Consider the following 17,745-nt stretch of genomic DNA (forward strand, 5'->3'; position numbering starts at 1 on the left):
AAACCTCTTCTTTGCAACCTTCTTTCGTTAATTTCTTTTTCCAAAGTAGATTCATATCTTATTTTAAAGGCAAAAGATTTAAGACCTTTTTAAAAAAACAATTATTTTGTAAAGCTTCAGTCTATAGATTTGGAAAGTCTAGAGATGTCTGTTTTTCTAAGCCAACCAGCAATTTCAGCACCACGTACTAAAATTGTTCCTACTATTGTATTATACAGGGTTAGTATGCACTGGGAATTCTCAGAAATAAAACTTCAGAAACTCTTCAGAAATTGCAATTAGAAATTGATTGTTTTCTGATGCAGAATCATATTTGCTTTTGTTAAAAGTTTTTCTGCTTTTATAATATTTTATGGTGAATTGATAGCCTCATACAATTATTTTACACTGAAAGCAGACAATTATTTTATGAAACGGATTACAACTTTCTTTAAAATTTTTATTACTTGAATTTTCTTTTTAAATTATTATTTCTCAATTAAGTTTTGCTATCTGATTGGTGTTTATCTTTCGTATAATTATTTTTTTTTAATTAATGCTAATTTATTGGCTTTTAATTGTTTAATGCATTTTGATTTTTAAAAATATTCTAACGATTAAATAAAATTTAACTTCAATTATACATAAATTATTTATATATTTTCTACAAAGTCTTTAACAAAACTTAGCTGGGTTGATTAACCTGCAAAAGGACCAAGGATGTCTGATATTGGTCCTTTTTAGATGGTTCTATCATAAAATGATCAAACTTCATGTACTGAAATGGGTCGTGTTTTGATTATTTTATTTAGTATGTGTGCACGCGCACATACTTGTTTGACATGTTTATGCTCATATATCGCATCCTTGCCAATTGTGTTGTGTCTCTAGCTGTTATATGATTTATCATGCTGTGACTGCCAGTTAGTTGATATTTAAGAGTCTGTATTTAAAACAGCTTTTATGACTATAAACCTCATTTAAACCATTATTACTAAAACTATTGTAGACAATTATGATTAATGATGGTTTTAATAATTAAAAAAATTTGAATTTTAAGCATTTTTGTTGCAAGAGTGCGATATGATGACCTAAATCTTGCAGACTCTTAAATTTCAAAAACTAATTTTAAATTACTTTAAAATATTTTAGAGCAGAAATTGGTGATTTAAAGAGTAAAAGAAATATGCGGCATAACCAGTATTCTCGAGTGAAGGACTCAAAAAACAATAGGCAAATTATGTTTGGGGAACATACTCCTTCAGTTCTTCAAGAGATTCAGCAAAATCAACGTAAATTTAGAAAAATGCCCAAAGGTCCAATAGGTAAGTCTTAGTTCTCATTTACATCATATCATATATAAGGTTATCCCATAAGTAATATTTCTTGTTTTCATAGAAATAAAAAAAATCTGTTCATTTTCAATAATGTTATGCCATTTTAAAGATTGAACACATGTATATTCTTCTCCATAATTGCCATTTTGGTCTCTTCCTTTTTGAAGGTGTCAGTTTTGGTAAACCCATATCGTTGCTATGTTCTTACAAACCTCATTTTTTACTTACGTCCTAGGTAGACTGCCCTCTTATGCAGTAGTTTCAATGGAGCATTTTACAGACCTTATAGTCTGGGTTTTGCATTTTTAGTAAACCCATATCCTTGCCTTGTTCTTACAAACCTCATTTTTTTCTTACGTCCTAGGTAGACTGCCCTCTTATGCAGTAGTTTCAATGGAACATTTTACATACCTTATAGTCTGGGTTTTACATTTTAGGTAAACCCATATCCTTGCCATGTTCTTACATATCTCATTTTTTCTCTGGGTTTTGCACCCAGTGACTAAGTTAAAAGAAAGTTTTTGAAAGCTTGGTCAGATCTTAGGAAAAACTGAAAGATTAAGTACAATATAAGGACATGGTGGAGAGTTAGAATGACATGAGCATGCAACAACAGCATCTACTAAAATGATTATTATGTAGAAAAATATTAAACCTCTTAAATGATTGAATATTACTGAGAATAATACATTTTGTGTTAAGAACTTACTGTTGGGATTGCTTTCGTAACTTAAAATGAAGTTACTTGATGAATTTCATTTAAAAAATTCTTTTTTTAGTAATACTATTCTGAATTGATTGTTCAATTTAGAGTTTTGTTTGTACAATAAGAATTATATGAATTAGAAAAGCCTTATTCAATACAATTAATTTTAAATACTCAATAATAATGAAAAGAAGAGAAAAAATATGTTTTTTCTGTGTTTAATATTTTTTATACTATCATGATTAGAAGCAATCATATTTTATAACAAGGAAGTTACAATACACAAATTTGTAATGTCCTGTTCAAGAGATTCTTAAATGTTGTATGCTAATAGTTATGATTAACAATGTACTTTTTTTTCTTATTAAAAAATGAAGCTTTCTGCAAATTAATTTTATTTCTTTAATTACTTATATTTAATGTGCATTATTTTAACAAAAAAATATAGGTTTAGATATTGAAGTTAAAGAGTCAAGATGGACTAGTGCTGTGGAAGCTTGTATAAAACCTCATATGCTTCGGAGTTTTTGTGCTGATAATTCTGACGACAGTAGGTTGCTGACACAAATTTTACAGAAGTATTATACAGATAGAATGCCCTCTGTTATAATCAGTCCATTTCTTTCTCATGTGAGTGTAAAAAAGAATTTATTTGTTATTTGTAATTTCATCTGATAGATTAGTAGATTGCATGTGATAATCTTAATTCATCAGCAGCTATATTTATTTTTCCTAAATAACCCATCGCTGTCCAGTTAGCAATATTTCAATGGAGTTTTTGCTAGTACTTGCTAAAAGCCCCTCAGTTACTACGCAATCATTTCTTATTTATTGATGATAAACAGATTGTATTATCAAAAACAAAAATTATTCAATTTATTGCTGCTTTATTTATGAACTTGTTATAATCAAAGCAATATATATATTTATTACAGAATATAATATATATATATATATTATGTTGTGAGAAAATAAAACAGAAAAAAGTAGTTTATTCTTTACTTGATATTAAATCATTAATACTAATCAATCTATATTATTTTATTTATTGCTGTTTTATTTATGAGCATATTATAATTAAAGCTTCATTGTGTGAAAATGAAGCAGAAAATGCTATTTATTCTTTATTTGCTCTTAAATCCTTAGTACGAAAACCTTACTTTACTATGCCATAAGTACTGTATATTTCTGAATATAAATCCATCCTTCTATAAGCAGTGGAGTATGCTTCTCATATGCAAATTCATTCAAAACTTGTATATAAGCTACGTAAAAAAAATAAGGCATGCTACACTTGAAAATGAAAATGTGCATTCCTTTCTCGCATTCGTTTGTGCAATCATATTTTTGTTTACCTCCTCACTTTGCAAGCATTTCAGCTGAGCAGCATGGATTGATGTCATATCTTCTGCTCAACCTATTTTTGTTTTTTTTCCCTTCCTCATCCTTGGTTCTCCTTTCACTTACCATTAGGGATTGACATGAGTAGCAGTTCTACTTGGCAGAAGTCCAGAGTAAAGCATTGGGTGAATCAAAAAGTGTTAACTCATACTGGAATTTATATGTTCTAATAACATCCTATTAAAACTATAGGACTTTAAAAAAAAAATATGGGAAAATGTTGATTTATTGAAATGTGATAAAACGGACCATTCTGCTACATAATTCTTACGAAACATCTGTGTTTTTCAGTTACAGAAGCATACTGCATTGATGAATTCTTTAATGCAGCAGAAATGTTTTTAAAAGCAAAACCCCAGGCTCAACAAAGCTGCATACTAAAAGGTTTTTTTTTGATAGATTGTTATAAAGTTTAGATCTTATGTTTTGTGAAACCTGTTTGTGGTGATGTAGCATTCTCATGCATTCAACAAACGTCGGTGATGTCAAGCACGCTTGTTTGGCCGTTCTTTCTTCATTTGCTGTTGATCGATCACAAATAAATCATGGCGTTTTCCCTTATCTGTAGTAGGAGAGTTCTTGAGCTTCAGTTGAAGATGGTTATGTTGTTTTATTCAACTAGTATACGTAACAGCAATGTGTGGAGAGCAAAGACTAAATTATAATATAATATTATTAATTATTTAAAAAATACTAAACTTGTTTGACACGCAATTCTTGTAAACCAATGATGCATATTTATAACTGTCCCTAGACTGTGAGCACAAGTGGGTGAAAATTAATAGTTTTCTCTACCGTTTTTAATTTAAATTCTATAAGGACAATATTTTTACAATTCATGCCTTATTTTAAAATTATTATTTTTCATTAATTAATAGCTTGTTTTTCCATGATGCTAATGGCTTAAATGTCAACTTGATCTGAGAGTTTCCTTATTTTCCTAATTGAGTTCAAAATTATAAAGCTACGGAGTTGAACATTGGTACTCGTAAACTCAAAAATTGGGTCAGCTGTGCAACAAAGGTTACAAATAAAAAAATCCATGTATGAAAATTTTACATGAAGCTAAAAGCATCTAGAAACAGAAGTTTTTATTCATTTATTTACTCGTTTAAATTTTACAGTCGAACTCGTTTTTAACGAAAACTCAAATTTAACGAGGGGAACGAGAATATTTGGTTGGATCAATGTTAAATCTATGGAACAGAAATCACTTTTAACGAACAAGACCCGGTTTTAGCGAGTAATATTTTTCTGTCTTGCAATCTTTTTTCTCATCTTTCTAGTCTTTCTGTCTTATCTTTTTTTTTTCAAAATGATAAACGCGCGAAATAAAAAAAAAACGAAAAGAATCTTTTCCTTTATTTTTCTTTCCTTAAAGACCGTTGTGCAACTAGAAATTTTTTGCTGGTTCGGGGGGGAGGGGAGTTAGTTGTCGTTAAATTAAGAAAAGTATTTAATTAAATTAATTTTATGTAATTCAAGTAAGTATTAATTAAATTTTAAGTAAACTCAATCATTTGACTTCCCAAGCCCCCCCCCCCCCCCCTCTTCTGGTTGCATGCCTGCCTTAAGGGCCTTTATTGCGAGCACTGGGATTTAACGAGTACATGTTACGGTCCCTTTCTGCTCGTTATAAACGAGTTCGACTGTATTTAATTAACTATTAATTTATTGCTTATTTATTACTGCTTATACTTTATTTTTATTTACTACTTTATTTTTAGGCTTTCTCAAAAAATTTATTTAAAATATTATTTATTGAAACTAACCTTTTATCACTAAGAAGTTAAGAATTTTTAATTTTTGCTTTAAAAATATGCATTGATTAGTAAAATGTAAAAAACATTTTTGATAGAAGTTTCAAAATTTTTATAATTATAAAATGAGATAGTTATAGTTTTTATACGATTGACATTCTTTTTTTATATTATTCTTATTATATATGTATGTATATATATGCATGTATGTATGTATGTATATATATATATATATATATATATATATATATATATATATATATATATATATATATATATATATATATATATATGCATATGCATGTATGTATGTATATATATATATATATATATATATATATATATATATGCATGTATGTATGTATATATATATATATATATATATATATATATATATATATATATATATATATATATATATATATATATATATATATATATATATATATATATATATATACAGTACAGAACCCGTTATCCGGAAATCAGAAAACCGGAAAACCAAAAAACCGGAACAAAATTCGAGGAATTTTCCTGCCATTTTAAAAAAAAAAAATTTTTTTTCATCATTGATTTTAGGATTTTTCTTTCTTTTTTGAAAGATTTTTACCCTACCCTCATTTTGGAAATAATCATTATTAACCATTCATATTATTCAATCATTTGGAATAATATTACTTCATCGTTTTTTTCTTCTTTTTAAGATTATTTCCAAAATTTTTTTTTTAGTTGGGTTTAACAATAAAAAAAACGGCTTTTTGTAGCAATTCGGAAAACCGGAAAAATCAGTTATCCGGAATAGCAATGGTCCCGATGGTTCCGGATAATCGGTTCCCTACTGTATATATATATATATATATATATATATATATATATATATATACTTTTTTTAATTTTTATGTGATTTTGGACATAATCATATTTAGTACTGAAAGTAAGAACAAACCTCTAAGAAAAATCTGTTTACTTTTAGATGCATAATGTTTCTCAACATCAAGCTCAAACAAATGATTTTCCAACTGTTTTGGATATGCTGACAATTAAAGATCCAGTGATAGCAAACTGTCTCATTGATCAAGTAAGTTATCATATCAGCCCTAAAAGTATTGAAAAAATATTTTTAATAAATCGATTAATATCACTCTAAATAAGAGAAATACCAGCATTCAAATATATCTTGTGTCTTGATAAAGAACTGTCATGCCTCCAAACTTTGCTTTCTTCTTTAAAAAAAAATTGGTAAAAGCATCATGGTTCAGTAATTTTACGAGGAATGTCAGTTTTTCTTTTTCACATTGCTGAAAAAATAAATAAAAATAAAATAAAAATTAAAGTGAAGTTTGACTTCAACTCTAATGGCATTTCACACTTCAAAATTTAGTGTCCTAAGTATAACTTAGTTGTGCAATTTATATTTTTACATATCTCTAAGTTTTTGTTGTTGCATCATAAAATTTATTTTTGCATCAAAAATTTTGAATCATGATTTTTTTACAGATTTAACTGCTTAAAGAGCATGTAACAGAGCTCATTCTAGGCAGGGTAAGCAGGGCACAGCGCCCTGCTGCCCTTTTAGTCAAAAGAATCCACCCTGTTGCTCCTGAAGTAAATTAGTGCCCTGATGTAATAGAGTCTATACTCTTTTTGCCCTTTTTTCCCTAAGTCCTTCTTTATCCCCCCCCCCAAACTCTGCTATGGAGTTCCTAAACTTTTGTTATTTTCAACTCTTTTTATTTAGTTTGTCATTGCTGTCAATACATAGATTTATATGGGAAGGGAAAAATATCCATCACAACCCCTTGTTGCACTTGTCTTTGAAAGTTTGCAGTTACTTCCACTATCATTGAACCATAATTATTATTAATCATTTTAATTATTAAATCATAACTACAGACACTTAAAAACATTTATTATTTTATTAATATATGCATGCATTTTAAATAAATTACTAAGCTAATTAGCTCATTAACTCGATATATATGTTAATTTATTGATACAAATTAGTAATTTATATGATTGCTTTGCTACTTTTAGTAAAATAAAAATTCTTTTACTAATTGACAATGTCTTTTAATTGAACGTGTAGTGCCTATAGAAGGAAATTATTGCCTTTTTAGAACAATAATGCCCTTTTTTTAAACTTTTGCACCCTGCCCTTTTCTCTGTCTAGAATGAGCTCTGCATGTAAAAATAACTATTCAGTTATTTTTATTGTATCTTCAATGAAATTCAATGTTGAAACAAGTTAAATGAATCTTTATACTATTAAATAATAAATCAGAAAATAATTTAAAAGCAAAAGTAGTTATTAACTTGCTCATTTTCTAAAGTCATCAGTGCTGCTATTAAAATTAAACGTTAGTTTATTATTTTAAATTTTACCAATTGAAAATTTTACATTGAAATTATTGATTGATCTTATTAAAGTTATTAACTTATTAAAGAGGGAAGATAAATTAATACAGAGTTATTCATATCATATCTGTCTCATTGTTTATTATGTATGTATAATTACAATCAACGAAAGTCTAACTTTAATACCAGTGTGTGAGTCTACTGCAGGATTTTTGTAAATTTTTGAAAGGTTGACTTATTCACTGGGATTTACTCTACAAATGATGAAAAAGAATTTTATTTAAAATGTTGTTAAATTACTTGTAAATATATCAAATTAGCAATACCTGAACATTCTTAAAAAATTGTAAGGTATTTTTAGTTTTAAATTTTGGTAAGTGTATGATTATATAGACAAATGTTTAAATGTAAATTTTTTCAGCATTCCAAAAGTTTTATTTTAATTTCATTTTATGTTTTCTTTACTATTGATTCATGTATTTTGACTGTTTTTTGTTTAACTTTATAGCTCAGTATTGAAAACATAATTCTCATTGAAGATATCACAACTGCGCAAAACGTAATGTTGGATAATCCTCCTGCAAAATGTTATTCAGCTTTTCTGTTAAATTGTGATGAAATACTATTAAACCCTTATCGTTATTATTCTGCATCAAGAAGACCTACTAATGTTTTATCTCGAAATATAGATGAGAGCTATCTTCCGTAAGTAACATAATCTGATAACATTGTTTTTTTTCTGTACTTTTTCTAAATGAATGCTGATCACTGAGGCCCGGATTTTGATGACTTTTGCATTTTTGGACATTCTTTGTCCTTTAAAGCATTTTTTTTATAATTATAGGGCATTTTTCTTTAAATTTTTCGGTGTATTTTGCATTTTAAAGCATTTTTTTAATTTTTTGATAATTTTTTTCCAATTTTTATTATTTTGTTACAATTTTTTATTATTACACTGGCTTCCAAACAATGAAGAAAATCTCTAGGATATTAACAGGTTAAGCGACATCTTTTCAAATTGAAGAATAATTGTCAGTAAGTGAGAGCGTCTTTTTCAAGTACGCACCAATAACATCAGTAGACGTAGAAAGAAGCTTCTCCAGGTATAAAAATTTACTTTCAGACAAGAAACGCTAGTTTACATTTCAAAATATCAAAGAAAATTTAATAATCCTACGTAATTCTGATATTTAGCAATATTATGAGAAGGAAGTTGTTATATTCATTAAAGTTTTTATACAAAATGAAAATGTTTTGGAGTCAATATATTTTCCTTTTTTTTTTTGTTATTTTAGGATATAAAACATATTTTTCAAACTTTAATGAACAAGTATTGCATTGCTTTATATTTTTTGAAATGACTCATAATAATTTTAAAGAGTAAAACATTGTTTTAGTTCAATATTTTTACTTTATTTAAGTCATGTCATAAGGCATTTTCAGCGCAATTGTCGAATTTTTAAGGGCATTTTTCGCACTTTTTAAGGGCATTTTTTGCACTTTTTAAGGGCATTAATTGAGATTTTTTAGGTCATCAAAATCCGGGCTCTACTGATCACTGTTATATGTTTATTTAATTATTTCTATACATGGTTCAGCATACTTTCTGCAATAATCGTTAAAGGTTAATTAGTTCATTAAAATACATACAAGTTAGATGTATCATAGTTAGTGAAATTAGGCAAACTAATCAGTTAGTTAGAAGTGATTAGTTTGCCTAATTAGTGAAATGTGAAAACCAGCCTACAAATATTTGGTTTTTTCATGTAAAACTGTGATGAAATACTATTAAATCTTTATTGTCACTATTTTGCGTCAAGATAACCTACAAATGTACAATTATCTCATAATGTCGATGAAAACTATCTTGTATAAGTAGCATAATCTGATGATATTCATCTTTTACTGTTTTTTTTTCTGTACATTTTCTAAATTAATCATTATCACTGATAAACACTTATTTGATTTTTTCTGTACATGGCTCTCCAAGGCATAGTTCGTACAATAATTGTGAAAAGTTAATTATCAATGGACAAATGCAAATTAGAAATATCTTAAGTGATTGATTTGCCAGAATAATAAAATGTGAAAGCCACTTAACAAATATTTTGTTTATTGTTGTTTTTTACCTATGTAGAATAAAAGAATATATTATGTACATAAATAAAATTTGAGTTATATCCTTTTAAGGCATATAGATATTTATTTATCAATTAACAGTTTTTGTTATTTCTTGCTTTTCTAGAAAGCATTCTAACAAGGGCATCGAGACCCAAAGAATAATACGAATATAATTTATTCCTTAACATTGTGGACCTATGCTCTTAACCTTATTCCTTTCAATAATTGTCTTTACTCATTTGTTATGTAAAAAAAATCATGTGGTTTGATAAAAGGAATGTATTTCAGTTCATATCAAAGACCTCATTCCCTTCAATAATTGTTCCTACTCATTTGTTATGTTAAAAAAATCATGTGATTTGTTAAAAGGAATGTATTTCAGTTCATATCAAAGACCTCATTCCTTTCAATAATTGTCCTTACTCATGTGTTATGGTAAAAAAATCGTGGTTTGATAAAAGGAATGTATTTCAGTTCATATCAAAGATCTCATTCCTTTCAATAATTATCCTTACTCATTTGTTATGTTAAAAAAATCATGTGGTTTGATAAAAGGAATGTATTTCAGTTCATATCAAAGATCTATAAATGTATTTTCTTTTTATTATATCCTGTGAATTTTTTAAGTAAAAAAGAATAAAGGGAATATTATATTATAGTGTTATTTAAAAACAGAATTTTTGTATAAATTTTAGTATGTATATTAATTTTGAAACTTGCTCATATAGGAAGTGTGTGCTTAATAAAATGAGCTATAGTTTCCATAATTAAATTTTTTGTCTTAAAGTTTCTGGAAAAAAAGTTCTATGGTCTTCCTCTTCTGCAAATCAATCCCTGATCGCACCAAATTAAAATTACAAATGCAGTATTTTAACTTTATTTCATTATATTTTTTCAAAAATCTGCTGGTATTACTGTCTTCGAAAAATTATGTACAACTTGCTGGAGTTCTCATACATTTACAGATGTAGTCTTATTATTTGTCATGTAAATATTTTCTTGAAAGATTTTATTCTAATTTATCTTATGAATATTTATTTTTTCCATTGAGGTAGCAATTTTTGTACTTTTTTAGCCATTTTCGTATCTGTGTCTAAATAAAGTGCACTTAAATAAGAAAAAGTTTTTCAAGTGCTGTTAATTTTTTTTTAAATTGTTATAGAAAACTCCAGGAGGAAATCGAAACAATTGATATTGAAATAAAAAAGAGAGAAAGTGCAATGACTGATGGGCGATTACAACTTCAAAAGTGCCATTCTACTTTAGATAAATTGAAAAATAAAATTGTGAATCTAACAACATCAAAAGCTGATATTAATGGTTTGATTGCAGAATATAAGCAGTTTGAAGAACCGAGAAATGTGCCTGAAATGGTGAGCCGTCAACCCTGTAATTTTTTAATGCATGTTGTGACAAAAAGGCAACTTTTGGTCATATAGTTCTCATTTTGATTTTTTTTAAGCAATTTTCAGCTGGAAAGTTGTTTTTTTTTAACAAATTCAAATGATTCTTAAATAATATATAAATCCAAAATTGTCTTAAATTTTTATCATCTTTCTTTTTAAAAAAAAAATTCTCACTTTTTCCCTTTTATATTCATTTTTTTTTTTTTTTAAATTTTTCCAACTTTTACCATCTTGCTTAACTCCCTATTTTCACAGTCCCTGAATTATGTGCTTCAAATTTTTAATGAATATGTGGTTTGTTCTGTATTTTTAGATAATTAGATTTCTGCTTATCAAAGAATCCAATCAATCAGATGCATTTTGAACTTCAAAAACAAAACTGGGGAGGTGTTATACAAAATTCTTTTTTTTAATCCAAATATATTTTAATAACTTTTTTAGCAATTATTTACAAAATTGAAGTACAGCTGATGCTCAATATAATGACTCCTGTGGTTTAAATGAAAATGGGCGTCATAATTCAAGGTCACTAGTTAGAGCTCAAAATTATAGCAAATAATTGCTCATAACTTAATGATACTGGACTTATTTTTACTAAAACATTAATCTTCAATCCACATCTTTCAAAATTTATGTTAACATATGGGCTAGTCACAAGCAGTCATTTTTGCTAAATAACATATCCAGAGAACTACATAGTCTAAGCAAAAATAATATCAAGATTAATGCAAATACTTTGTATTTTAACTCGAAAATAAATCAATAATTAGAGGAGAGAGTGACTAGTTTGAACATATACAAATTTGTCAACAAAAAAATTAATATTTAATATAATTTTTAAATTGTGTAGTAATTATTTAACTATAATTTGGGCATTGGCCTGCATTCTGGTTTATATCTAGAATTACAAAGTTAAGAACTTTGTAATATATTGTAATAATTTCAAAACAAAGTTTTCCTGTCTATAATTAAGTTTATTGAAAATGTTTGCTTTTGTTCACACGGGCTTGAGTAGATAAGCTGTGGGTCTTCTGTTGGCAAATTTGATAACTTAAAGTAGTCATTTATTGCAATTCTGAAAGATATATTTAATGCTAAAATATAATCAATTTCAGTTTAAGCCTTGTTAGAGAATAAATATTGGCTTTGAAATACAAATTTGCTATACTAAGAGAGTGCAAATAAATTCATTTGAAGATCTTTATTGAATTTGAATTATTTTAAAATTTGTTTTTTTATTTATCTTAATTTGATATGCTATCTTTAAATGTGTATTGAGATGCAAAAGTTGTCTGAGTTTTTTACCAAAACTACTTCTCAAATCCTTATTTCGATTTTACTTTTATGCCGTTTAGGTCTACTCAAAAGTTTTTTCTAAATGTAATTTTTGAACCAATTACCATTTACTTAACCGATTAATAGGGATTTCAGTAATGTATGACATACTGGTAAAAGCTTCGATCTCCCTGGATTAAACATATTAGAGGTTAATCTTTCTTGCTATCACTTGCTAACTCTCAGGATCTACTGTGGTGGCGGTGACTATGGTAACAAAGCTAAGCATTTCAAGTTGAATCATTATTTAAAACAGGCATTGACTCTTTATTAATCTTTGAAACTTGTAGTCAATATTTATATCCAATCAATAATGAATCATTTATTTAATATTTCGGCTATTTCTGCGAAATAGTTTAAGTGAAGTTCTAATAAAAATATCTCAAAATTTTTAAAAGAATATGCTTTTATAAAAAAAATTTCAATAGTACTTCTCATCAAAATTTTCATTTCAAAACAAAATAGCCAAATTGTAGAATATAGAATTATGTTTCACTGATGACTATTTTCAATGTTTTTGAAAACCATAATTTAAGTCATTTAATTTATTTTATGCATATGCCAATATCAAATTTAGGTGGGTAAATATTTTCAAAATAATTGGTGATCTTTAGTTAGTATATTTACAACTGTTAATGAAGTTAGGTTTCCACACAAAGTAATTTGATCATTTAGGATCCCATGGCCGGAAAAAAATGGTAACTGCTTTATTAAGGGCTACACAACTTGCTTACTGTAGCTCACAAGCCTTAGGGAGTGCTTATACATTTCTCTTCAAAATGATCGGTGATTTAAGCTTGTTTTGCTTAATCTGTTCACCGAAATCCAGTTTAATACTTTATATGTAATGGAAACTACCCTCCTGCTTGCTGTAGTTCACTGTTAAACTCTAATAATTTAACATGTACCTCTATTCCAAAAATTTTAAGTTAAGGGATTACGCACAACAAGGTTTGTCTGCTTTTCAGCATTTTCCCTCTTGTAGAAGAATTTAATATTAATCCTTGGTATTTATGTTCGACGTGACTTTACACAATTGGTTTGTTGTGAAGTATTTTATTACAAGTTCTTTTTATTTATTAAGCTGTAAAAATATTTTTATTATGAAAGGTACAGGGCGGCTTATGAACCTCTACTCCACTAAAACCCGCCGAGTGCATGGGATGTATGTGGTCATGAAGTCTGTGAAATCGAATGAATTGTGCTCGGTTGCTGGCGCAGTACCATGGTTACAGGAATCTGGAGAAAATTTCCTTCCCCTTCAGACCTATATCTAAATTGAGAAGTTGATCTTGTAAATGGATGGAGCTGCCATCTGTTCATGGGGCTCTGAGTTAAGAAGTACTTTCACACTTGCGGTTCTCTCTTATCAAACAAGAATCACACTTTTCTGACTTGATTCTGGAAAAACCATTGGCTGGCAAGTTTGACTTGTTCAAGTGCCATTAGAAACAACATAACTGTGCTGCATTTTTGTGTTTCCTAATAGAACCTGGAGTATCTCTTTACTCATAATTTCATTTGTTATTATTATTACTTTAAACATTGAAGTTTTCGGCAAACCTGCTGATCATCATCATAGTTTTATACCTTTTGCTAAAGTTCCATTATAACTTGCCAATTTTTATAAGAATCTGGTATCTATTTTTTATGCTCAATGTTTGAAAAGTTTGTTTGACAAATATAAGTAACAAAAATTTTAAATTAATAATTAACTTTAAATTTACTTGATATTAATTAAATTTGTTTAATTATTAAAATACTTTTATTTAGGTAAATGATGATATTATATGTTTTAGTATGATGAATATACGTCACTGAAAGCTGATTTGGACAAAAAACAAGAGGAACTGAGGAAAGCTGAAGAGAAACTTAAAATGCATGTAACTGAACATGAAGAAATCAGGGTAAAATTTAACCAGCAACGAGCTTTAGTAACTAGCCTAAATGGAGCATTTGAAAGATTGGGGGTATGTTTTTTTTTATTTATTTATTTTTTTTTTAGTCTAGAATAATGGTTTTTTCTATTCTTATTTACTGTCTGTGAATAATATAAATTTAAGAAAGCCTCTTATAGCAAAAATTAAATTTCTTTTATGTTTAATAAATATTGAGAAGAAAACATTAGCATTTACTTATAATATGATGCATTATAGTACAAAATTAGGAAATTTCGTAGCTGGAAACTGTTAGCACTTGAAATAGTGACCACTTTTTCAAGAATTGAAAATTCTATTCTATTAAAAAACAATTGATGTTATTAAAAAAGTAATTCTGTTGAAACATTTATCAAAAAATGATAAACACCACAGGGTTCATTTCTAAAATGAAAATTTTCTTTAAATCTTCAAGTAAGTGTATGTAAAATTAACATATGATGTCCTCTAGTAAAATTTAGGTTTTAAGTTCTTGAACCATTGATGCAGCTTAAAATTTATGTTTATTCACAAACGTGAAATTTATTTGTGGCAAAATAAATCTCAAATAATCTTAATTATAATGATAGTTATATTAATTTTAATTATTATCGTCTCTAAAAGTAAAAGAAGTAGTATGACGTTTTAAATTCGAATGCATCTCGTGGTGTAGAAGTGCTTGCCTCCCAATGAGGTGGCCCAGCGATAGATGGATTATTTGATAGAGTTCCTTTACAGTCAGGCTAACTGTAGGAGGTTTTTGTGGTTTTCCTCTTCATGTAAAGTAAATGTGGATTAGTTCTATCAAAAAGTCCTCCATGAAGGTGTTTTTCTTCCCATACTTGATCCAAAATTTCTTTTCCTCTGCAGGGATGAGATTTTTCCGCTTTTTAGCTGATTTCCGCTTTTTTCACTTTTATCTCTTGAATTTCAGCTTTTTTATCAAAAATTCAGATTTTTCTAAAAATTTCACTTTTTTTTATAAGTATTCCGCTTTTTCAGAAAACTCACCCATTTTCAAAGAGAAACACAAAATTCAAACTACATAGCTACCAATCCTTTCTCATTTTTACTTATTTTAGCTATTTTCTCCCCTTTTACTCGCAGCAGATAAGATTTTCCGAATTTTTTACCCGCCCTCCAGATAGATCCGATTTTTGTAGTTCAAACGACGCTGTTTCTGACAAGCCATTTAGAGGTCCCAAGCCTGGAGTCTGCCAATATCTCGATTCTTATTCACACGATTTTAATATCAAACATAGCTTTTCATATTTGTGTGTTGAGATTCTTATTCACGCGATTTGAATATTGTACGTCGTGCTTCGTATTTACGCCTTTTTAAAAACCTATTAAGCGATTCGTATTCCCGCGAGTTTAAAATTCAATGTCTTGATTTGCTCATGCTGTTTATAATATCAAACATTGATTTTCATTTATACGTGATTTTAAAATAAGGCATTGGGATTCGCATTCACGCATTCTAAAAATTATGCATCATAATCAGGGGTCTGTTTAGAAGAAATTTGGGTCCGTTAACGAACCCTTCACAAAATATCTTTTCATAAAAACGGACCCTTCACAAAATATTTCAACTTAAAAACGGACCCTTCACAAAAAGATTTTTCTTTTAATCGGACCCTTCACAAATTTGTTTATCTTCATTATTATTTTGTTAATCAAATAAACCCTTTCCAGGGCAGAAAACAAGAAAGATGGATGTAAACGAATTAAGTTTTGTCTTCGGCAGACGATTCTTCCATTATTTGTCCGAAATTAATATTCTGCGTTCAGCAGTATAGGCTAAATACCAAATATTTGTATGTTGCATCTCTAATTTAGAAGCAGCAATTGTTTATTTTTCAAAATTTAATTTTTTTAATTATAATTTTACAGTGTTGAGCATAATCTTGTATGTCTTTGCAATTTAAAAACTCCTTGAAAAAGTTTTTTTTTTACAATAACGGACCCTATTTGCACAAATTCATAAAAGCGGACCCTGGTTGAAGGAATGTGAGTAATTTTTTCACAATTTCACGAAAAACGGACCTTTCACATAATGTCTGGACAGACCCCTGATAATTCTTATTTATGCAATCTAAAAATTACGCATCATGATTCGTATTTACGCGATCTAAAACTTATGAATCGGGATTTGTATTTACGCGTTTTAAAAATTCTATATCCCAGTTTGTATTTTCTCATTTTCAAAATCGTATATCTAGTTTCATAATTATGTGATTTCAAAATCCATAATTGTTATTCATATTCACACAATTTTAAGATCAACTCTCGCGATTCTTGTAAGAAGTAAATTTTTTTTAAAAATTAGTTAATATAAAAGTGACTGTTTTTCTAAGGACGATTATTAGTATGTATATGTAAGTGTTACAACATCAGAGAAACTGGAAGGGAATATATTCAAAACTTACATTCTGTGCTAGCAAAGAAGAAAAAATAGGATTTGTCACAAAATGTTTGAAACGACTAAATATAGCAAACATAAAAGATATAGGAAACAAAAGCAATAACTTAAAAAGGGATTCAATTTAATTTTTTTTTTGTTGGAAAAAGAGTTAATAGTTAAAAGAGTTAACTCATCATCAAAATTTTATTTGTAATTGCTGTTATTTATGCTATAAAATGCAAAATTCTTATCAAATAAAAAACAATTATCTAAACAGTTGCTGATTGTCATGTAATTTTTCAAACTAAAATACCAATTTTTGTATGTTAAGGAGTTACTATATATTTCTACTTCACTGTTATTGATATGTTTCAAAGGGCTGTAGTTAGATTAGACTATAACATGAACATAATGATTTGGTTCATTGTTAAAGTTTTTTTTCCCAATATAATTTAAAAAGTAATATTACTGATATATTTGCTATAAATCACATAACAGTATTTATTAAAAGAAATGAAATATTAATGTATATTCTCAGTAGTTTTAATTTGCTAAACCAAGTAGTTTTTCAAGTAATATGTGAACTGAGGTAAAATATAATTTCCAGCTTTATTTTTTCAATTGGTAATTTTTATTTTCACTAAATGTTAAGTATCAATGTAGTCGTTTTTATAATAATAGATTAGTACGCAATTGTATGTCAACACATTATTTATTACCTTAAACTGTCTGGAATTTATTATTAAAGGGCTGCGCTTGCGTAAAATTTACTATCGTGGAAATTCAGCTTTTTTGCCTTTTGGCTAATCTCATCCCTGCCTCTGGGTTGTGTTCAAAATTACAAAACTCAGAACACACAGAATCGGCTGGGCTGTACAATGCTGGTTATAAAATTAAATAAAATCAATATTACGATAACATGAGCATTCCAAGGATGTACAGCTTTCACTTGTAATAAATAATTATATTTAATTTAATTAATAATTAGATTAATATAATTATAGTAAATACTAATTATGCTTATT

General features: G+C 27.7%; 1 protein-coding gene across 4 annotated transcripts in view; it reads left to right on the forward strand.

Moving 5' to 3' along the window:
- The window catches only part of LOC107440428 (structural maintenance of chromosomes protein 6), a 74,641-nt gene that overhangs the window by 33,113 nt on the left and 23,783 nt on the right, over positions 1-17,745 (forward strand). For all 4 annotated transcript variants that reach the window (XM_087150106.1, XM_087150109.1, XM_087150107.1 and 1 more), the window contains exons 14-19: positions 1,132-1,304; positions 2,471-2,652; positions 6,157-6,261; positions 8,047-8,243; positions 10,822-11,032; positions 14,200-14,370. In XM_087150106.1, the coding sequence (XP_087006232.1) occupies positions 1,132-1,304; positions 2,471-2,652; positions 6,157-6,261; positions 8,047-8,243; positions 10,822-11,032; positions 14,200-14,370 (1,039 nt within the window). The remainder of the gene's footprint in view (positions 1-1,131; positions 1,305-2,470; positions 2,653-6,156; positions 6,262-8,046; positions 8,244-10,821; positions 11,033-14,199; positions 14,371-17,745) is intronic.

Source organism: Parasteatoda tepidariorum, chromosome 8 (genome assembly GCF_982258835.1).
Source record: "Parasteatoda tepidariorum strain Cologne lab strain chromosome 8, Ptep-v5.0, whole genome shotgun sequence".
NCBI classification, from domain to species: domain Eukaryota; kingdom Metazoa; phylum Arthropoda; class Arachnida; order Araneae; family Theridiidae; genus Parasteatoda; species Parasteatoda tepidariorum.